General features: G+C 36.4%; 1 protein-coding gene across 1 annotated transcript in view; it reads right to left on the reverse strand.

Moving 5' to 3' along the window:
* VWDE (von Willebrand factor D and EGF domains) overlaps nucleotides 1–11,019 on the reverse strand; it is a 71,232-nt gene extending 60,213 nt beyond the window's left edge. The window contains exons 1-2 of the mRNA XM_045062742.1: nucleotides 10,778–11,019; nucleotides 884–1,068 (exon numbers count right to left, since the gene is read on the reverse strand). Of these exons, the coding sequence (XP_044918677.1) occupies nucleotides 884–1,068; nucleotides 10,778–10,838 (246 nt within the window). The 5' untranslated portion in view covers nucleotides 10,839–11,019. The remainder of the gene's footprint in view (nucleotides 1–883; nucleotides 1,069–10,777) is intronic.
* Between the last annotated feature and the right edge of the window lie 12,422 nt (nucleotides 11,020–23,441).

Here is a 23,441-nt window from a genome sequence, read left to right on the forward strand (position 1 = left end):
AATCAAGTAGGGAATGAGAGAGTTGGGGCAGAGAATACTTCTCCCTGGGGCACAGACCCAGTGAAATCAGTTCACTTTTACATTTGTGTGAGGTTCTAGATTCTATTATAATTAGTTCAGCCAAAGAAAGAAAACACAAATATTTAAGGATGTAATGAATTTCCTCAAATTTTACTTCTAAATTCTGAAATTTTTTAGTTTATTACAAACAAAATGTCACAAAAGTGACAAGCAAATAAACAAAAAGGAAAGAATAAGATGACCACAGTGTCACAACTTAAATACTATTAAAATTTGGATATCTTCCCTGAGTATTTTTACCTTACGTTTGAAAGGGAAAATAATTCCTGCTTCTGCATAATCCACAAAATGTGGGTAACAATAAGGAGAATGAAGAGCCCTCATATAGAAGGAGCCTTCTATTTAAGACTGACAAGAACTTGAAGCACTTAGACAACACAGTATTTTACTGTTTGAAAGTTACTTAGAGGTAAGTACAGGAGCCCTGGAGACTGGTGGCCTGTGATCAAAACGTGGCTGTTTGACTAGGTAACCCTAGCAGGGGTGTTTTCGCTTAAGAAACTGTGTGTCCTGTGTTCTATGATGGAAATAAGGATAACAGACTTTATTCTAGGGTTGTAAAAACTACATAAGATAGTGTAGGTAAAAACCCTTGGTGGACTGCATGAGTATAACATTAGCTATTACTATTATTATTACAACAGGGAACATGGCACAATATTCCTTTGGATTAACTCAATCTTTACACAAAATTAAAATCATATTCCAGAGAGAGAAATAAAATTGGTTTTAACAAGATTCAATTCTCATATGAAAAAACACATAAGAAAACACACATGTAGTTCTTAGTGAGTTGAAATACCTCAACACATTTGGTTGGCATCTCAGCAGGTCTGTCAAAGATAAGAAACCGATACCATCCGGGAGAGAGAGAATGGTCACATATCAGGTCTTGAGAGGGAGAATGCTGGAGGTGCATTGAGTCAAAATGCACACTTCTGTAAGGACTCTGAAGAAACCGGTGTCCCCCAGGAGAGCACTCCTGAGCTAGGATGGAAAGACAGTGTCTTATGTATGTGTTTTCCTCATTAACACAGTTTATTCCTCAGATAAAACTGTTTCTCCTCCCAAATAAAGCAAAAACCTACAGCTGCACATCATGACCATATAAAATGTCAGGATCTCTTAGTAAGTCAAAGATGACTTGCATTTTCCATAAATGCAATAAACCAATCAATAAACTATAGAATGTATTTTTGAGGTACTTCAATTTGAAGAACTTTATTTTCATTTAATTTGGACAAGCAATACTGCTGCTCACTGTTGAGTTAGGATTTGTTTACTCTTATCATCTGAAGTCACAGACCCTGCAAAGATGCCTCTTGAGAGTAGCCCTCCAGATCTGAATGCCATTATTGACCCTTCATGACACACATCCCTCCCCAGTAGCCATATGCCCCCCACATCCCATCTCTGCCAAGTCCTGGAAGGCAACGAATTAAGCTTTTAAGGCCAAGCTAATTTTTGCAAAATGCCCTCCTACTGAAATTTCCTGCATTCTTGAGTACAGGAAAGAATTTAGTTTTCAGTTTTTTTCCTTTTTCTTTTTTGTAAGATAAAGTATCGAAGTCCCTTTTTATTACCAGGCACAAGAAAAGGAAAGGGGTGTAGGGGAACGGTTTTGAAGGAGAAACAAGAAAAAACCCTGGAGAAAGGGAGACTGTAGGTTTTTTTTTAGGGAAGACATTTTCTGAGCAGCACTTTACCTGGAGGAAACTTTTTCTGTCAAACCCACAGAGGCAGAACATAAAGCTCCTCTCCTAGCAAGAAGAGAGAAACAGCGGTAGTAATCCTAGAAATATAACTAGAATTATAACTCTTGTTTGAAGTTCCTGTACTCTCAAATGATAGGAAGCATAAAGAACTGTCCTTATTTGAATACTAGAGTTTCTTGTTGATACAGTAGGTATAAAATCTCCAAATATTAGCTATTATGTATGTTCAAGGAAACTACTATAATACTGATAATATCTATAAAATAGAAATGTGAAAGAAAAATTCAATCATTACGAAAGTACCTCACTGTGGGAAAAAATTATCTAACTGAACAAAATCTCTTAGAATTTATTACATAATTTTAAATTACAGAAGTGTTTTTAAATAAAAATCACTTAACTTAGTAAGAGTCCAATAAACTAGAGATATTACCTTATAAGTCAATCTCATAAATGTAGTTTATTAAAACTTATTATAATTTTTTTTTTGCTTTTTGTTGTTGGCAGAGATCGCAATTGAATTGTACAAAATGTATTGTTCTCCAAGACAAAAGATATTCCCAAAGAAATTTTCATAGTAAAAAAATTTAAGAATGAACACAAAAGGTTTCTCCTCCTTTTATCTCTTGCTCTACCGGTTTTCAACATCCCCAGAAAAGTATAATCCAAAAAATACTATTGACTTTGATGATCTCAAACTGTCAACGTTAGATAAATATTTCATAAAATGTATATGGCTAGAACTCAGGAGACACGCTTCATTTCGTTTAATTTTGAAATAACTCTAAGATCCTATCAGTACCACAACATTGTACCTGGTTAGAAACTAAGAAAATATATAAAAAGAGACTCCTAGTGAGGTTTGCATGAATTATTGAAACATTTTCACTGATCTCTTTCCTGCAAGAATTTTGTCTTGGGAAAAAAGTCACTAACTCTAACTTGATTCTGAAGGGTATTTCTCCTTCTTTAATGCTTCTATAGCGCTCACATTTCCTCTGACTTTGCACTTCGAATAATTGTTTTCGAAATCAAAGCTAAAGATGTAGTAAATGCACTGGCAATCAACAGTGTGCGGACATGTTGGGGTTTAGAGCAAACATTCAAAAAAGAATTCTTGAGATGTCTTTGGTGCAAAAAGGTGGATTTATTAATGCATGGTGACAGGACCCATGCGCAGAAACAGCTGCACTGAGGTTGTGACCAGTTACATACTTTTAAGTTGGGAGGGGGTTAGGGATAGTGAAGGTCTATAACGAATTTTGGAGGCAAGGTTTCTAGGACCTTGAGGGGGATAGCTATCGTTAGGAAATGGTCATTTATTACTGTCTAGTAAAACCTTAAACCCCTAAAGTGTCTCATGTATATTGGTGGGCCATGTGCTTAGGGGATAACTGCTAACATGTATCTTGGGGGGTAGAGACAAAGGAAATTTTCAAAGGAATTTTTTTATGTTAAAGGACCCTGGAGGTTGGGTTAATATTAATGTAAAATTGCCTTCTGTCCTTAGCAAAGTATTAACATTGAGACAGTTGAGTTCTTAGGGGAAATCACTCGACCTATCTTAAGGACTTGTCAGTGGGCTCTAAGCAATAAGGAAATTTAATTTTTTCCTTTGCCTTTGTTCCCCACATCAAATATTGTAATATTTAAAGGATTATGTAATATTTACAGAGAAAAATTTTAAAATTTATTTATTTTTATATAGTATTTATTTTAGAGGTGAATTCTTAACTCATATAATAGTAACCCATATTTTGTATTGTTCATTTCATATTTTTCCCAAAAAATCTACTTGTCTTTTAAAAATGTTAAAGGTCTCTGCAGAAAATTTTAAAATCTATTAGCAATAAACAAGCCACACTCTTAAAAACCTCATTATAACCTTAACTCTAGAATGCAACATACAGTTAACTAAGTGAGAATTATATCCTTATAATTCCCATCCTATCCCATCCTTGGTTTGGGCTCCCATTTGGAATTTTGGGACTTAGCTCCTCAAATACTAAAAGAAGAGCTCTACAATTAGAGCTCACTCATTAGTCAATTTTATGACATGGATGATGTGCTAAGCTTTCTAGCAAACTACCAGTATAACTTTTCCCTCATATCAAAAGTACATATAAAATATACATTAAAATTGACATTTCTATTTATTCTGTCTTTCCAAAGAGGATTCAAATAAGTTAGATAGTATATAATAGAATCTGTAATATCTGGATTTCAAATACTTTGGGAGAATTTGTCAAGTTATAAATAATAGATACATAATGATACAATATGGAAATGGTTTTCTACTTTTCTTTGTAGATATAAAATGATCTGTACTAGATTGTTTTCTAATTTTAACACAATGACCAAGATTCCTTAAGATTCATAACTGGTAGACAAACAAATATGTTAGGAAAGTAGATAAATCACTGTTTTGAATATGCTTAATGCCTGAACACAGCTACTTCATTATACTTGAGTTTATAATCATAAACCTTTGGTGTATTGCTCTATGGTAATTTTAAATATTTGTGATTTTTTTAAAATTTTAAGTATTTGTGATTTTTTTAAGGCTTCTGATATTCAAAATTAGACTATGAGTTCTGCAACAAGACAGAAGACTAAAAAGCAATGTCTGGTAGAGTGACTAGTTTGCTTTATCTCTTTACTTTGCCCTCCTTCATATAACAAGAGGCAAAACTGAATGCCTCTTGTGAAGAATACAAATAGACTGAAAGTGTAAGTATGGAAAAATAACATACAATCAGCACCCACAAGAAAACAGTATTGGCCATATTAATATCAGACCAAAAAAATCTTTAAAAATGTTTCTAGAGATAAGGACAGGCATTTTGTAATGATGATAGGTTTAGTCCATGAGGAAGATACTCAGTTATGAATACACACACACATTGAAGGAAAAAAATACCTACTTCAATGTAATAGTTGGGGACTTCAATACTCCACTTTTTTTTTTTTAAAGATTTTATTTATATATTTGAGAGAGAGTGAGTGGGGTTGGGAGGGAGAAGAGCAGAGGGAGAGGGACAAGCAGACTCCACACGGAGCATGGAGCCTCACACGGCTCCATCTCACAACCCTGGGATCATGACCTGAGCAGAAATCAAGAGCCAGATGCTTAAATGACTAAGCCACCCAGGCATTCCACAATACTCCACTTGCAATATGAATAGAAAAATGGGCAGAAGGTCAACAAAGAAATAGAGCTAGAACAATACTATAAACCAACTTACCCTAACAGGCATCTACAGAACACACCTGCCAACAACAGCAAAGAGAAGTTCCTCTGAAGTATGCATGAAACATTCTTCAGGATAGACAGTAAACTAAACCACAACATAAACCTTAATCAATTTAAAGAAGATAGAAATCATGAAAAATGTGTTCTCTGACCACAATGGAATGAAATTACAAGTCAACAGCAGAAATAAATTTAAAGAGCTTACAAATATCTGGAAATTAAACAACCTAGATAACTGATGGGTCAAAAAAGAAATTAATAAGGAAATGAGAAAATATACTGAAAAGACTAAAACAAAGATACAGTATACCAAAATCTATGAGATGCTGCTAAATTAGCAGAAAACTTGTAGCTATATATGCCTACATTAGACAAGAGTAAGATCCCAATGTAATACAAGTTAAACTTGCACCTTAACAATGGAGAAAGAAAAGCAGACTGTATCTTAAGGAAGCAGAAGAAAAGAAATTTTAAAGATTAGAGAGTAAATTAATAAAATTGAGAACAGAAAAACAATGGAGAAAATCAATGAAACTAAAAGCTGGTTCTTTAAAAAAAATCAACAGAATTGGCAGATCGCTAAAGAGACTGGGAATAAAGAGAGAAGACTCAATTGCCAGAATCCGAAATGAAAAAGGAGACACCACTAAAGATTTTATTAAGAAATATTATTACAGGGACACCTGGGTGGCACAGCAGGTTAAGTTTTGGACTCTTGGTTTTGGCTCAGATCGTGATCTCAGGTTCATGAGTTTGAGCCCTGCATGGGGATTTGTGCTCACCATGGAATCTGCTTAAGACTCTCTCCCTTTCTCTCTCCCCTGCCCAACATCCTGTGCACTCGCTCTCTAGAATAAATAAATATTTTTTTAAAAAGGAATATATTATAATAAATTAGATAAATTAAATAAGATTGACAAATTCCTAAAAACACATGACAAAACTGACTCAAGTAGAAATAAGCAATCCAAATAGATATGTCATGTAAAAATATTGAGTTAAAAAAAAATAACACACCCATAAAAAAAGGCCAGGCCAGATTCAGATGGCAACAATGCTATATTCTACCAAACACTTAAACAATAATACCAATTCTTCACAAGCACAAACAATATAAAAGGATGTAATATTTTCAGACTCATTCTATGAACCCAGTATTACTGATACAAAAACGAGAAAAAAAGATATCACAAGAAAAGAAGACTGCAGACCAATACATTTTTTTTTTAAGTTTCCATTTATTTATTCAACAGAAAGATCACAAGTAGACAGGCAGGCAGAAAGAGGGGAGGAAGCAGGCTCCCCGCTGAGCAGAGAGCCTGATGCAGAGCTCCATCCCAGGACCCTGGGATCATGACCCAAGCCGAAGGCAGAGGCTTTAACCCACTGAGCCACCCAGATGCCCCCAATACATCTTTTGAATATGGATGCAAACATCCTCAGCAAAATACTAGCAACATGAATCCAGAAATTAGGCAAAGAATTATAAACCATGACCAAGTGGGATTTAAACCAGGTATGTAAGATTGATTTAACTTCCAAAAATGAATTAACATAATACACTAATATTGATAGAATAAAAACATAAAAATTCTCAAGTACTTTCAAAAGACCCAGAAAAATAATTTGAAATATATCTAACCCCCCTTTTTGATATATATACTGAACAAACTAGCAATAGAATAGAACTTACTCAACCTGATAAAGAGAATCTACATACACACACACACACACACATACACACACACACCCAAACAGGAAAAAAACAAAAAACTAACATATAAAAAAATCCCCTCCAATTTACATCATACTTGATGAAGTAAGACTGGGTCCTTTCTCACAAGATTAGGAATGCCCACTCTCCCTAATTTTATTCCACATGGTACTTCAGGTTCTAACTAAAACAAATAGGCAAGATAAATAAATAAAAGGTATCCAGATTGGAAAAGAAGAAGTAAAACTATCTCTAGTCACAGATGACATGATTTTTTTATGTAAAAATTCCTAAGAAATCCACACACACAAAAGTTATAATTAACACATTTAACAAGGTTTTAGGATGCAAAATCAAGATACAAAACTTAATTATACTCTTATACATGTACAGTGAATAGACTGAAAATGAAAATTTAAAAATCGATTCCACCTACTTAGCCTCAAAAGAACAAAAAACTTAGGGATAAATTGAACAAAAGAAGTCCAAACTTACACTCTAAACATCGCACAATATTGCTGAAAGAAACTGGAGATCTACGTAAATGGAAATACATCCTTGTTCATAGATCAGAAGATTTAATGTTGTTCAGATTGTAATCCTTCCCAAATTAATATCAAATCCCTATCAGAATATCAAGGGACTCCTTTGTAAAAATAGGAAAACTAATTCGAAATTCATATGGAATTTCAAGGGACACAGAATAGCTAAATCAATTTTGAAAAAGAAAAATTAAATAGAAGCAATCATATTTTCCATTTCATAATTTACTACAAAGCACCTGCAATCAAAACAGCATAGTGTTGATATACGGATAAACACAGACCAATGAATAAAATTGAGAGTCCAGAAATAAACCCACATTTCCATCTAGTTTTCAACTGATTTTCGGCATAGGTGCCAAGGTCATTTAATGGGGAAAGCACAGTCTTTTCAACAGATGGTGCTGGGAAAACTGGATATTCACATGCAAAAGAATAAACTTGGACCCTTATGCTGTACCATATATAAAAATTAACTCAAAATGTATCAAAGACCAAAATACAAGAGCAAAAACTATAAAACTCTTTAAAAAAAAAAAAAACTGGGTTAAAAAAAAAAAAAAACTGGGGTAAATCTTCATTGGATTTCATTAAAATTAAAACTTCCATGCTTCAAAAGACATTATTAAAGAAGTGAAAAGAATGGGGAAAAAATTGCAAATCATGTATCTGGTAAGAGAATTGTATCTATAATACATACATAATTCATACAACTCAACAACAAAAATAACTCATATAACTCAACCCAATTAAAAAAAACCGTTGAAGTATCAGAGTAATATTTCTTCACAGAAGATATACTAATGTCCAATAAACACATGAAAAGCACTTGCCATCATTAGCCACGAGGGAAATGCAAATTAAACCACAAAGAAATGTCATTTCATACATAACAGGATGGCTAAAATCAAAATCTCAATGTTGACAAGAATGTGGATGAATTAGAACCTTCGTATACTTCTATGGGATGATAGAACAGCACAGCCACTATGGAAAACAATCTGGCTGTTCCTCAAAAAGCTAAACAGAATTATTCCCTGATTCAGTAATTCTACCTCTAGTTATATATATGCCTAAGAGAAATGAAATCATGTGTCCACACAAAAACCTGTACCAGGATGTTCAAAGTAGTATTATTTATAATAGCCCAAAGATGGAAAAACCCCAAATGTTCATTAACTGATGAATGTACATACAAAATGTGGTAAACAGAGAATGGAAAACTATTCCACTACAAAAAGAGGTGAAGGACTAAATATAGTACAACGTGAATGAACCTTGAAAACATAATGCTAGGTGAAAAAAGTCAGTTACAAAAGACAACATAGTATATGATCCCATTTACATAAAATACACAGAATAGGCAAATCCATAGAACAATATAGGTCAGAGATGGCTTACAGTTGGAAAGGCGAGAGGGTAATGGAAGGAACAGGGGATGGAAAGCTAGAGTACGGTATTTCAAAGTGATAAAAATATTCTAAAACTGATGATAGTGGCTGCATTTTTTTAAAGATTTTATTTATTTATTCGACAGAGAGAAATCACAAGTAGATGGAGAGGCAGGCAGAGAGAGAGAGAGGGAAGCACGCTCCCCGCTGAGCAGAGAGCCGGATGCGGGACTCAATCCCAGGACCCTGAGATCATGACCTGAGCCGAAGGCAGCGGCTTAACCACTGAGCCACTCAGGCGCCCCGATAGTGGCTGCATTTTTCTGTGAATATGCTAAAACCCAGATCACTATACACAGTAATAACTATCGCACAGTGTGAGTGAGTGATTTATATGGTATATGAGCTATATTTCAATGATGCTGTTTGAAAAAAAAGAACTCATATTTACTTCCTATTTTGACTCTATTAAAGATTAAAAAATGACCAACTTTACCAAGATAGGAGTTAAAACCTAGTAAGGTTAATATTTGCCTTCAGTAGAGAGATTATATGGAGGCAAGAAGGGGTTTTGTGATCTATAGTCAACAATGAAGCAGATTCTCTTTATAAATACTGGTCATTTTTCTGGAAATACTTTATCTAACCATAATACATACACATTTAATATTATTACATGTATGTTTAACTGTTCTTCAAGAACTAGATCTTCAGGAAGATCTAGTACATCTGTAAGCAAACCAAGGAAGGTATAGAAGAATGATACCTTTTTAGGGTATCATTTCAGGAGGGACGCCTGGGTGGCTCAGTTGGTTAAGTGTCTGTCTTCGGCTCGGGTCATGATCCCAGCGTCCTGGGATGGAGTCCCACATCGGGCACCTTGCTTGGCAGGGAGCCTGCTTCTCCCTCTGCCTTCAGCATCCTCTGCTTGTGCTCTATCTCTCTGACAAATAAATAAAAATCTTCAAAAAAAAAAAAAAAAGGTATCATTTCAGGAAATAATAAATTGAGGTTTAATATTATTTTAAAAATCTTTCCTGAGGGAAAGATCGCTTGTTCTTCCCCCTCCGTTGTTTACAGAGCAAATGTAACTTAGTAAAATACTGAGATTAGCAAGATGAGAAGACAGAATTATACCCTAAGCAATTATAAAAGTTGCCCATAACTTTTTTCGAAGTTGTACAACAGATCAGATTTAGTACTGAAAAATATAAGGAAATTTAAAAGAATAAGTTACCCTTCACTTAATACTTTTATCTGTATATACACAAAAAACAATAAGGAAGACCTAATAAATGTTTTAACTTCACTGAATTCTAAACGGTTTTCTTTTGTCCTGGATTAAAGAGAGGGGGGTGGCGCTAAATTTTCATAGAGATCTCTTACAGCAGGAAGAGGGATTCTAACATAAACTAAAAAGTCATACACAAAACGTAACTTAGTGACTTATTTTTTTTTTAAGATTTTAATTATTTATTTGAGAGAGAGACCGTGAGAGAGAGCATGAGAGGTGAGAAGGTCAGAGGGAGAAGCCGACTCCCCGCGGCGCTGGGAGCCCGATGCGGGACTCGATCCCACGACTCCAGGATCATGACGCCAGCCGAAGGCAGTCGTCCAACCAACGGAGCCACTCAGGCGCCCCAACTTATTGACTTATAGTGGGGATAAATGTTCACCGATTACTTATTTCCAGCGATGGGGTGGGACTGGGGCAGAAACCGCGCCGTTTGGAACTGAACTCTTTTCGAATTAAATAATTCGGATTCACTTTCCGCAAGGATGCCTGGCAGAGGCAGTACAAGTTCCTTACAGTAAACTAAAGGGACCCAAAGACCAGGGTATCAGCAGGAAACAACCAGAGGAAGAGTAACAGTACTGAGGGTACTGAGGGTCTCACAGCGGGAGAAGAGGGGCGACAACCTCCTGAACGCAGGGAGAAAACGGAGAGCTGAAAGGGTGCAAATTGGCCATTCAAGGATTGCGGTAGGGGACGGCGGAGGCGGTGAGGGACAAATAGCAGATGCCCCCTTCTCCCTCAGGCCGGAGTGTCGTCCCAGGGCTCCCCTCCGCCGGTGCCCTACCTTGCCGACCTTGCCCCGGGGCCAGGAGCAGCAGCGCCAGCGCCCAGAGTCGGCCAAGCATCGTGGCTGCCGCGCGTGGGGTCCAAAGTGTCGCAGAGCCCGGGGCCGCGGGCGCAGGCAGGATGGGGACACCTCAGACCTATCACAGGACTCTCTCGGCCGGTTCTTGCTAACTCCTCAGAGCCGCTGCGTGTTCTTCGCTCTGGGACGCAGCAGTCCCTCCCAGGAATAGCGTCTTTCGCGCCGCCGCTTTGCGGCTACGTCCCCCTCTGAAGCCACGCCCACCCGGCGGGAAGCCACGCCCACGTCCCCTCCCTGGAGGCCGCGTCTGGCGTTTTGCGGCTGTGGCTCCACCACCTTGTACCTCAGCAGCGGTCGCGTCCAGGGGACAAGCTCACGGGGTATAGCATGGCACCTCCCGTCTCACTGTTTTAACAAATGCTTTAAGACAACTTGGTCATCCTGGAAATTGTTCAGATGGACCTCCAATAAAAGCAGCCTTGCGGGGTTCTGTTGGAAGGGGCAGTGCCCTTGATTACTCCTATAGACGGATTTTTAACCTGGTAATTGGGGGTGCTGGTTTGCCTCCAAAGGTGCACATGCTTCTCAGAAGTTGCCCCTGTCACCTAAGGCTTCGGTGATGAAGGATGGAAGGAGGGAGCAGAGATTAATATTCCAATACTGGTAGCTCTCCTCCTCTGCCTCAATGACAGTTTTAAGAAGTGGAAAGGAGGACATTGAGACTTCCAAACACCTAGGGTTACCCATTTTATATTTGCTGGTGATTCCTGTGTTCTTTCAAGTTGTCCAGTGGTGACCCAGTAACTCAGGATCCTGCCACACATGGTCACATGACTCCCAAGGCTGCGGGGGTGGGGGGTGGGGGGTGATGGTTTTTCTTCTGAAGTTATTTTTATATGTGTGGTTGCCTCCGCAGAGGAAGCAGGTGCCCGCCTTAAGAAACAAACAAACAAAACAAAACAAAACAAAAATTTTTAAAGATTTTATTTATTTATTTGACAGACAGAGATCACAAGTAGGCAGAGGCAGGCAGAGAGAGAGAAGGGGAAGCAGGCTCCCCGCTGAGCAGAGAGCCTGATGTGGGGCTGGATCCCAGGACTCTGAGATCATGACCTGAGCCTAAGACAGAGAGGCTTAACCCACTGAGCCACGCAGGTGCCCCAAAACAAAACAAATTTAAAACAAAACAAAACAACCCAAAAAAGCCCCACAACTGTTTCTGCATCATTCTATGTCATTAAATGAAACTTCACTTTCCTAGTTCTATTCGGCAGTCTCAGTTCTTGAGTCCCCTTAGCCATCACTTGGGACTTTGCCCTCAGAGCTAGTACCTTAGGGAAAAGAAAACACTAGTCAACAGAAAGTAGCCCCAATGTCCTGGTGGGTTCCAGGATCCAGTCCACAGTTCCACTTATGGATTTGGAGGACTGAGGGGTTGGATGAGGCATGATGATAAACACAGGAGATGCCCAAAAGAAGTCCTTCTGAAAATAGTTTATAATTGGGTGCCTGCATGGTTCAGTCCATTAAGTGTCTACTTTCAGGTCATAATCCCAGGGTTCTGGAATTGAGTTCCGCATTGGGAACCCTGCTCAGTGGTGAGTTTGCTTCTCCCCCACCTTCTGCCCTTTCAACCTGGTAGTGCTCTCTCTTGCTCACTCACTCTCTCTCAAATAAATAAATCTTTAAAAAAAATAGTTTATAACTTTTTTTGAAAGATAAATTGCAATTAAAGAATTTTAAACCTGTTTCCAAAAGTGTAAGTATTAACTCATTTTGAGAAAAAAAAAAACCTTTGCACTGCATATAACTTGTGTGTAGTCCCCTTTTACATGCAAAGAAGCCACCCAAGTATAGATACAGAAAAAAAGTGAAATATAACTTTTTGGTGGGGTTGGGCAGATGATTTTCATCTTCAGACCTAATTATGAAAGAGAAATTTAAGGTGAGCAGGATGAAAACCCAGAGAATTTTTAGTGTACATCTTTTATTTCAGCATATTAAGTCCTAATAAAATGGACAGAAGGGCACCTGGGTGGCTCAGTTAGGAGACCGACTTTTGATTTTGGCTCAGGTCAGTATCAGGTGAGGGTTCTGGGATCCATTCCTTTGTAGGGCTCCATGCTCAGTGGGGAGTCGGCTTGAGATTCTCTCTCTCCCTCTCCCTCTTTCTCTGCTCCACCACCCTACCCAACACCCACCCCCATGCTAGCTCTCTCTCTCAAATAAATGAATAAATATTTAACAAAAAACTGGGGCAGAAAAATAAACATCAATTGTCTCAGTCTATTTGTGAAATCACAAGGAATAAAATAATAGCTATAAACAAGATTAAGTTGTAAAAGTCTTTTTGTAAATTTTTTTTGTCCAACAATATCTGTAGAAATTCAAGCAATGTTTATATTTTCTTGGAGGACAACATTACTTACCTAATTCTCAACAAATTATACAACTTAAATTATATAATTTAAAATACAGTGGGTCCCATTTTTCCCCTCAGTTTTTGACTAATGAATACTATTTTATGAGTTTATAATAGACTTGTAACCACCATTTTTCCTTGATATAGTGAGTTAAGATAGAAAAAAAAAAATGAATTTAAATTGTTTTCCAAATCTCAATGGAAAATTTATCTACACTCGTGTGGGTCTGCAAGAATATATCAAATAAAAATTAGTTACAGGATTGTGGGAAAAAACAAAGTAATAAAAATGATGTTTTAACATATATCTAGTAAAGTTCATTAAAAATTGGTATAAGATTCAGATTTTTTCATTTTTTCTTTATTTTTTGAAAGGAGGAAAAAACAGTGGATGCATGGTACCACTAGTGTAAATATCTATGACACCAGGGAAATTATGGCAGGTATCACTGAGAGAGAAATTTAGTGTAGAATTTCTGGAGGAAGATGAAATGAAGCCAAGAGTTAATAAGTATAACGTAACTTGAATAAAGAGAAAAGCCCACCAACAGAAACCTCCATATGATGATTTTTTTACGGGGGAGAAGGGAAGAAAATAACTCCGCACTTGTCATGATCATTTGCAAAATGATAATGATCATTTACCTTGGGTAAAACCCCTCAAGGGGAGGCGAGAAGACAGAGCAAATGAAGTGTACGAACCTTGGAGTCAGGACACCTAGGCTCTAATCCTAGATCTGCCACCTATTTACTAGCTGTGTAACCTTGGACAGCATACTTAATGTCTCTTAACCTCATTTATCTGCGCAATGGGAAAGATGATAGTAATACCTACTGCACAGAATTTAAGGGAAAAAAGTGTGTATATGTGTGGGAATGGGTGCTGAGGAGGAGTGTGAAGAGAGAGCACTTAGCATCTGATTCAGAGGAACTAAAGTGAATGTATATAACAGTGTACCGTTAATAAAATAAAGGTGCAACATCACATAATTATTCTTTTTCTTGTATCTTGTTATTATATAAAGGTGCATAGTTTCTCAGTGTTAGCCTGTAACAGTATACATTATAATTTGGAGTACACTTATTAGAAACACAGGTTTATATAATATATGAATTCCTTGGCCAGTGTGTGTTTTACTAAATGAGAGAGTCTGGCTCTCTCCCAGATACATCTACCTATTTTGGCAAAAGCATCCGTGGGAGGATGGGGGAGGGGAGATAATGGCATTACCAAATCAATACTTAAGCTTCATAAATTAATGTCTTGGCTCTGAGTTTATATCAGGAGGCTACTGCTCCCAGACAGAGACACTAAATGGGATAGATATCTTGCTCCCAAAACTAGCAAGTTCCTTTTTCTTAATGAGGAGTGAACTAGAGATGTGATACATTAAAGAAAATTCACCGAGAATATCCACTAACTGTGAATTTTATAGTGTTTATTGTGGGCATGCCTCTAGGAAATAATGTGGAAAACCTCGGAGAGAGGAGCTGTCTGCCTTGGCATGAAGGCTGGTTATTAGAATGAATCTTTCCACACCCATGTTCGAAGTAGCATTACTCACAATAGCTAAAACGTGGATGAAACCCAGGTGTCCACTGATGGACGAACTGTCAGCAAAATGTGGTATATACGTGGAATGGAATATTATTTAAAAAGGAAAAAAATTCTGATACAATATAATAGAAATTCTGATACAAGTACAGAAGTTCTGATACAAAACATGGGTGAACCCTGAAGACATTATGCTAATTGAAATAAACCAGTTCAAAGGACAAATACTGTATGATTCCATGCATGTGAAGTACCTAGAGTAGTGAAGTTCATAGAGACAGAAGGTAGAATGGTGGTTCCCAAGGACTGGGGGTGGGGGCAATAATCAGTTTGGAAAGATAAAAAACTTCGGGAGATGAGTGGTGGTAATGGCTGCACAGTAGAGTGAATGTATTTATTCCTACTGAACTGTACACTTAAAATGGTTAAGATGATAACTTTATATTACATATATTTGGCCACAATAGGAAAAAACAAGTAAAATGAATGGATCTTTCATCCATCAGTCAGAAAGCAAACCCTTTATTTAAACAGATCTCAACATTATTGGCTTGAAGGAGATTTTTTGAAATGTTCAGTTGAGTAAAAATAGCTTAACCTCTGACAGAATTTACTTTGAGACATAAACTCATACTCAGAGGTTGACAAATTGATTACACCTCCACCAGCCATGCAAAACCACATAAATTGCAACATAGGGTCATAAGATTTACCAGCTAAGCAGTTTTCCTATCTTATCGGTCACAATTACTTTTCAAAGATTTGTTTCTGTCACTTTTACACAATAAAAATAGCTTTTAAGGATAGTTATTTTAATAAAGAAATCAACTTGTTTCAACTTAATATTTTCCATGATGTGATTTAGAAATGAGATTAGAATACTAAAGTTCCTTTGAATGGAGTTGGAAAAGGTATATATTATCTCTTTCAACAGCCATCCATATACATAACTATTACTGTTTGCATCCAAAGTACATATTATAAAATGCCTTTATAACTGAAATGTCTTCCTAATAAGTATCATGATTATAATTGAATGTTATTTAGATTTCTCCTAGAAGACTTAAATAAAACGTTGTAGCAGGTGGGAAAACTATGTAACATTTCCATTTTTGTTTATATGATTTATGTTATCATCCCTTTCTAAATCACGAAGCATTTTGAGCCTCATAATTATAACTTGCAATATATAATTAAATTCTGAAACTATAGAGGAACTTTGATAATATTAGAGCAAAAATTCCATTACTTAGGAAATAGATTTTTTATGAAAAAATCTAATAAATATCAGTAAATTTAGCTTTTGTCCAACTCTCCCAATCACCCTTAATCCAATTTAAAATAAACCAAAATTTTATAAGATACAGAGTGATTTTTAACAGTATCTTTATTATAAACATAAACATAAAATTCACCTGCTTTTAGTGTATAATTTAATGAATGTAAGCATATCTACAGAACTGTGCGACATCATCACAGTCTAGTATTAGAACACTTCCATCACTCTAAAGGTAAATCTCATGCCAACTTACAGTTGCACTCCATCCCAACCTGCAGTTTTAAGCAACAACTAATTTCTTTTCTGCTTCCATATATTTGCCTTTCTGGACATCCTATAAAAATGGAACATATGTGTTTTTTTGTAACTGGCTTCTTCCACTTTTAGAGTATCCATGTTGTAGCTTTATCCTACTCTATTTTATTTTATTCCTTTATTTACTTTATTCCTTTTTGTTGGCAAATAATATTCCATTGTGTGGATATAATGCATTTTGTTTAGCCATCAGTTGACATTTGGGGTTGTTTCCGCTTTTTGGTCATGTAAATAATGCTGTCATCAACTTAGTGTGTCTGTGTGTGTACATTTACGCTCATTATTTTAGACAGAGATCTAGGAATGGAGTTGGTCATGGGATATGTCTATGTTTCACTTTATTTCTATTTTTCCCCCCAAGGGCTTTTATTTTATTTATCTATTTATCTATCTATTTATTTATTTGAGAGAGAGAGCACGAGCAGGGGGGACAGGCAGAAGGAGAGAGAGAAGCAGACTTCCCTCTGAGCAGAGAGCCTGATGTGAGGCTCCATCCTAGGACTCTGGGATTCTGACCTGAGCTGAAGGCAGACACTTAACTGACTGAGCCACCCAGGTACCCCTCCTATGGTAAAGTTCTAAAAAAAATTTTGGGTTTTTTTTTTTTTTTTTGGTGGGGGGACAGTTAGAGGGACTCTGGGAGCGAGGGAGACACAGAGGAAGAGGGAGAGGGAAGATCTCAAGCAAGCTCCATGCTCACCCCAGAGCCCCACATGGGGCTTGGCCTCACAACCCTGGGATCATGACCTGAGCCAAAATCAAGAGTTGGACACTTACCCAACTGAACCATTCAGGCACCCCTCCTATTCTAAATTTTTATAATTTCGCTAATACAACAACACCTCTAGCAAATTTCTCTGAGAGTAAAGGCAAGGTAATATTTCCCCCTCCTGGGGCTCCTGGATGCTCAGTGGGTTAAGCCTCTGTCTTTGGCTCAGGTCATGATCTTAGGGTCCTGGGATAGAGCCCCACATCAGGCTTTCTGCTTGGCGGGGAGCCTGCTTCCCCCTTTCTCTCTGCCTGCCCTCTCTTCCTACTTGTGATCTCTCTCTCTCTGTCAAGTAAATAAATAAAATCTTAAAAAAAATAAATTCACCCCCCCCCCACCATATATACTCCTGTGACTACCTTGTTGCATTGATGCCTAGGTTTAAATGTGACATTAAGCCTGCTACTTAAACTATCTGGAAAATGGAAATAATGTAATAGTGCTTATCATTGTGATGGCATAAATATTAAATAGAATTATAAATATATATATACTATATATTAATCTATACATTATATGTAGCCTAATGCCTATTTTCTGTATATATCTGTATTAATTATAAGCACCATTTATTGAAATATCCTATTCAGTATGTTGTGATAGAGTGAATGTACCAATAAGAATATGTAGTCTAAGAGGGAGGGACAGTGTCTTAGTCATCACTTAACACTGGCAAATCTGTATAATGACTTAGTCCCATCTGAGCTAGAACCATTCTGCTCTATGGATGTTGCCCAGATTTTCCTTTAGGGTTGGCAAGCCTTTTCTGAAAATATCAAATATAATATTTTTCAGACAACATGGTCTCTGTTGACACTACTTTCTTGTCACTGTCAAGTGTAAACAGTCATAGATAAATTGTAAGTTTTTCAGTATGGCTGTGTTACAACAAAACTGTATCCCCCAAAACAGACTGCAATCAGATTTGACTTGTAGGCCATGGTGTGCAGATCTTTCACAGAAAGTTAAAATATTATTTCTATTGTTATCTACTTGCATGTACATAGTAAATTTCTTTCCTTCTTAGTCTCTAAATATATGATCTTAGTTTTTTGTTAGAATATTTTAAGCCTATCATAGAATTTCTATATTTTCTTACCTGTATACTAATAAAAACAGTTAAAAATATTTATCTATTTTAGAGCTGGAGAAGTCATCAAGATCAATGATTTTTAAGTTTGTTTTAAGACAATTTGTCCAAAGGCTCTAACTGAAAATGGAGTGAAAGTCCTGAAGCACTCCCCACTAGCTCTGCAGAGGACAGTTTGGGAAACATGGCTTGAGGTAAGGGTACATGCTCAGAATTCCACAGAGGCAGGGCAGGAGAGAGAAATATGTGACAATGGTTCAGTGCAAGACAACTGGGAGAGGTGGGGACTAGGGCATGAAGTTGCATCCATTATATAGAAGTAGGTGCTTCCACCAGCTGATTGTTATACTGACAGAATTCCAGTCTACTTTGCTGGGTCATCTCTTTTTTTTTTCTAAAAAGCAAAGTTTTTCTTCTTCCATTCTTATATTTTTTTTAATTTTTTTTTTTTTAAGATTTTATTTATTTGGCAGAGAGTGAGAGAGCACAAGCAGGGGGACCATCAGAGGCAGAGGGAGGTGCAGATTCCCTACCGAGCAGGGAGCCTGATGTGGGGCTCCATCCCAGGACCCTGGGATCATGACCTGAGCCGAAGGCAGATGTTTAACCAACTGATCCACCCAGGTGCCCCAATTTTTTTTTTTTGTATTTATTAAACACTACAATTCTAAAATTCAGAAACTAGTTTAAAACAAACAGAAAACATTGCTTGTCAGACCAAAGAAACAATTATGCTGATCAGCAGCTTCTGCTCAGGCTCAAGGTTCTCATTCTTTTCATGGATAAGAGAATGGAAGATCAGAAATCATGCTTTGGTAAGGCTGGCATATGTTCTTTGACTTCAGTGTCGAAATGTCCTTTTCACTAACACATTGTCTTTGACTTGGGAAAATGGGCTGATCATGCAGTGGTTAAGAGAGCAGAATTTTTGGCTGGGCAGACCTATTCTAGAAATCCCAGCTCTGAATCCTATTATATCTTAGCTTCTTCATTTGTAGCATGAAGGGATAATTGCATCTTTTCCAAGGTTGTACTGAGGGTTAAGGGGGATAGTAAATGGAAAGCACTTAGTCCCATTCCTGACATACAGTAATCACTTGATTAATGAGGCTATTATTAAATTTTACAAAGTAATGAAGATTTTTATAAGAAATTAGTGTGAAAGGTATAGGTCTAATTCATTGGTTAAGTGTAACTATGCCCATATATACATTTCTGTCTTTCTGGGTCTACAGAATGAATAAAAGTCTTCAAAAATTATCACACAAATAAAAATTGTTTAGTTATATTAGTTTTCAATCAAGAAAACAACAAGGATGGGCGCCTGGGTGGCTCAGTTGGTTAAGCGACTGCTTTCCGCTCAGGTCAGGATCCTGGAGTCCCCGGATCGAGTCCCGCATCGGGCTCCGGGCTCCACGGGGAGTTTGATTCTCTCTCTGACTTTCTCCTCGCTAATACCCTCTCTCACTGTCTCTTTCTCAAATAAATAAATAAATAAAATATTTAAAAAAGTAAACAACAAGGACAATGTGTACTTTTGGAAGTTTCCAAAGGGGAATGGAGTGAGAATGTAGCCCTCCACATAGGTAACACTGACAATTCATGTCTTCCAAGTTGTAGTGAAACATTATATATCTAGGTTTCATGTTTAATGTTGTAACACTTACCTTAGATGAAGAAGGAACTACACCTCAAAATAAGCAAACACAGGAATACAATTCACTACAAAGAGACTAAAGAAATTGTCATGTTGAGGAAACATATGGCTTCTTGTAAATTACATCTTGTTGAACAATGGTTTTAATGAGAGACTTTCAATAAAATAATGCCTTTGAAAAGACCTTTCTTCCCCTTTAACTGTCAGGAAAATCCCCAGTCTTGCTTCAGGGAACTTGAATTTCCTGTTGGTTTTTTCTTAGAACTACAAGTTGTTTTTATTGAGTGGGAATTTCAACTGCAGTAATGAAAAAGGCATACCACCAAAGCACTATAATAAAAGGATTTTGTAGATGATAGAGGACATTATCTGAATTAAATAAAGGTTTCAAAAAACAAATCACTAGGTTCATGCTTCATTTCTTAAAAGCAAATGTATAGCTCACTATTAGAAGCAGGATATAAAACAAGAAGACTCCCAGGAGTCCTTAGCAGAAAAACTCTCCTTTTATGGTCCTCTTTAAACCTAATTATTTAAACAGTGAACAACTTGCTTTAATAAATCATTGTGAAATGTATAGTAACAAACATTTTCTCTCTTGTCTAATCTCTCATGTTTACATGTGGATGCCATTTGTAATAGAGTATAAAATTAAGGAGCTATTTTGTTGTATTCCATAATGGGATTTTTTTGTATAAGTTTCTCCTGTGTCCAAGGGCACAGATGGGTCCTTTATTTGGATATGTCCTAACAGTGTAACTATCCATGTGAAAATGTAGTTTTCCAAAAATGTAGATATTTTTGATGACTAGAATTATACTGTATTATATGATGAAAAGTAGAGTGTATTTAATGCTGCAAAGGAAGTTTACTTTTGGCATTCATTTACTTATATCATTTTATGTAGTGTTAGAGTTTCTGTAAACTTGGCCATTAAAGCAAGCTTTTGAACCTTTTAAATTTACATTATATTTCACAAAGCTTTTGAGTCTTAACTTCGTGAAGAATCCTGACTGGTCTTATCAGAACAAAGTGCCAATGGTTTTGGTTTTGAACCTACAAGTTCTTATAAGTAGCAGTATGTTTGATACACTTTTTCTTCTTTATAGTTCTTCATCATATTCTGTGTTTTGTGCATTTAGAGTTTGAATTTATGTCTTCTGCCATCTCAGTGAACTGAATGAACAAAATGCATTTATCAATTCAACTTGTATTTTGAGCACCTGTTGTGGATTTGTTCCAGGGGAAAATAGAGAGGAATTGGGAAAAAGGAAAAGCAATGAAAATTCTCCAAATGTTCTGTTTTCAGGAAAATGTATAGCTAAATGAGGAAAGTAAAATGATACATGTGACTACTGAAAAATTTGATATTGATAGTTTAGGACTTTTAATTTGTGCTTTTGTTGTTGCTGCTGTTTTAATGTTAGGGTTATTCAAGACAGAGCCCAATTTAAATGGAAAAGGAGCTGGAAAGAACTTGTGACAATTTTAGAGATAAGAAAATTTCTCAAATTCATGTAGTGTGTTGATGTTGGAAAAGGGTTAGATTTGTGTGAACCCAGTAGTCTCAGTAAATGGTTGTTGACTGATTCATTGATTAAAATTATTAATTTGTCAAATCTGTTAAGTAGCCAATCCAATTTGAGTGAAACAAATGAAAATATGGATTTTTTTTGCAGTCTAATTTAGCCAGTCTACCTTTATTTATTTATTTATTTTTAAGATTTTATTTATTTATTTGACCCAGGGAGAGCAAGTGAACAAGAGGGAGAGAGACAGACAGAGAGCAAGCACAAGCAGGGGAATGGCAGGCAGGGAAGAAGCAGTTGCCCGCTCAGCAAGGAGCCAGATGTGGGGCTCAATTCAGGGCCCCTGGGCCCATGACCTTAGCTGAAGGCAGGCACTTAACTGACTGAGCCACTCAGGAGCTCCCAGTCTATCTTTAGATAAAAAGAATACTTATCACCATCTTAATATTGTTATTCTAAAATTCTAAAACTCAACCATTATCCTTGATCTTCACCTTTAGTCAACTTTGTTTCTACTTAGGTGCCTTATTCTCTGTGTGGATTTCTTATAATGGGAATTTCTTTAAATGTTATTGGTTTGTGGGCTCAGCAAAAAAGGATAAGCATCACGTTTCTTTATGCTATGTAGTTTATGGACTACAATTGTAATGAACATTAATCAAAAGAAAGAATATGGTTATTTACTACTTGATTAATACAAGAATTTACTTCCTAACATTACTATCAATATAAAGTAGACTCAGCAATAACAATTAGGCTCATGCTTCATATAACTTCCTTTGCAGCATTAAATACACTCTACTTTTCATCATATAATACAGTATAATTCTAGTCATCAAAAATATCTACATTTTTGGAAAACTACATTTTCACATGGATAGTTACACTGTTAGGACATATCCAAATAAAGGACCCATCTGTGCCCTTGGACACAGGAAAAACTTATACAAAAAAATCCCATTATGGAATACAACAAAATAGCTCCTTAATTTTATATTCTATTACAAATGGCATCCTCGTGTAAACATGAGAGATTAGACAAGAGAGAAAATGTTTGTTACTGATAGTACAAAATAACCTAGAAATATATATGTATATATATACATATTTATTTATTTATTTATTTTTAAAAAGATTGTGTTTATTTATTTGACAGACAGAGATCACAAGTAGGCAGAGAGGCAGGCAGAGAGAGAGAAGGGGGGAAGCAGGCTCCTCGCTGAGCAGAGAACCGGATTCGGGGCTTAAGACCTGAGCTGAAGGCAGAGGCTTTAACCCACTGAGCCACCCAGGCACCCCTATTTTTTTTTTTTAAAGATGAGCAAAACAACTAGTTTGCCACTTAATATCTTTGTGCTAATTCTACTCACTTTCTAATGTAAAGCATCAGATCTAAAATATTTTAACTGCATCTTCATGTGGTAGGTATGTGCAAGGGAGGAGAAAAACAGATGAAGATTGCTTTCAAGTCTCTATTAATTCTGACCATGTTTGAATAAATTCTAAGATAGCACTAGTGTGTAAACTAGGATTGTGATGATTGCAAATACTTAATAATGTCATATATTGTTTTTAGGTTAACTGTTCAAAAAACCATAAGAAATATACAATAAAGAAAGGATAAGGACACTATTAACTCCTTACATGTGAACAAATAAAAACAAACAAAATCTTAAGTGAAAACATGTAAGAGAATTTTCCTCAGTGCCTGCTGTATGTCTTCAGAATAGGTCTTACAAATGGAAATATGTTAACCATTTTAACAAACTCCTCCTCTTTTGACTTATAGTTCATTCCTCTATGCAGCTTCTCCTGCAGGAGAACAAATGAAAAATAGCTTATTCCTCATGCAAATGTTCCCATAATGGTCTGAGTTGAGATTTCAATAAAAATTTATTCTATTATCTTTATTATTTTATTTTGATATTAAAAGGAAGTATCAGTTATAACTCCATGATAATATTCTGTTAAAGCAACTATTACAATATAAAAAGACATTGACTCCATTATTGCTTGCATATACCGTG

Source organism: Mustela putorius, unplaced genomic scaffold, assembly GCF_011764305.1.
Source record: "Mustela putorius furo isolate JIRA1106 unplaced genomic scaffold, ASM1176430v1.1 tig00003845_pilon_pilon_pilon, whole genome shotgun sequence".
NCBI classification, from domain to species: domain Eukaryota; kingdom Metazoa; phylum Chordata; class Mammalia; order Carnivora; family Mustelidae; genus Mustela; species Mustela putorius.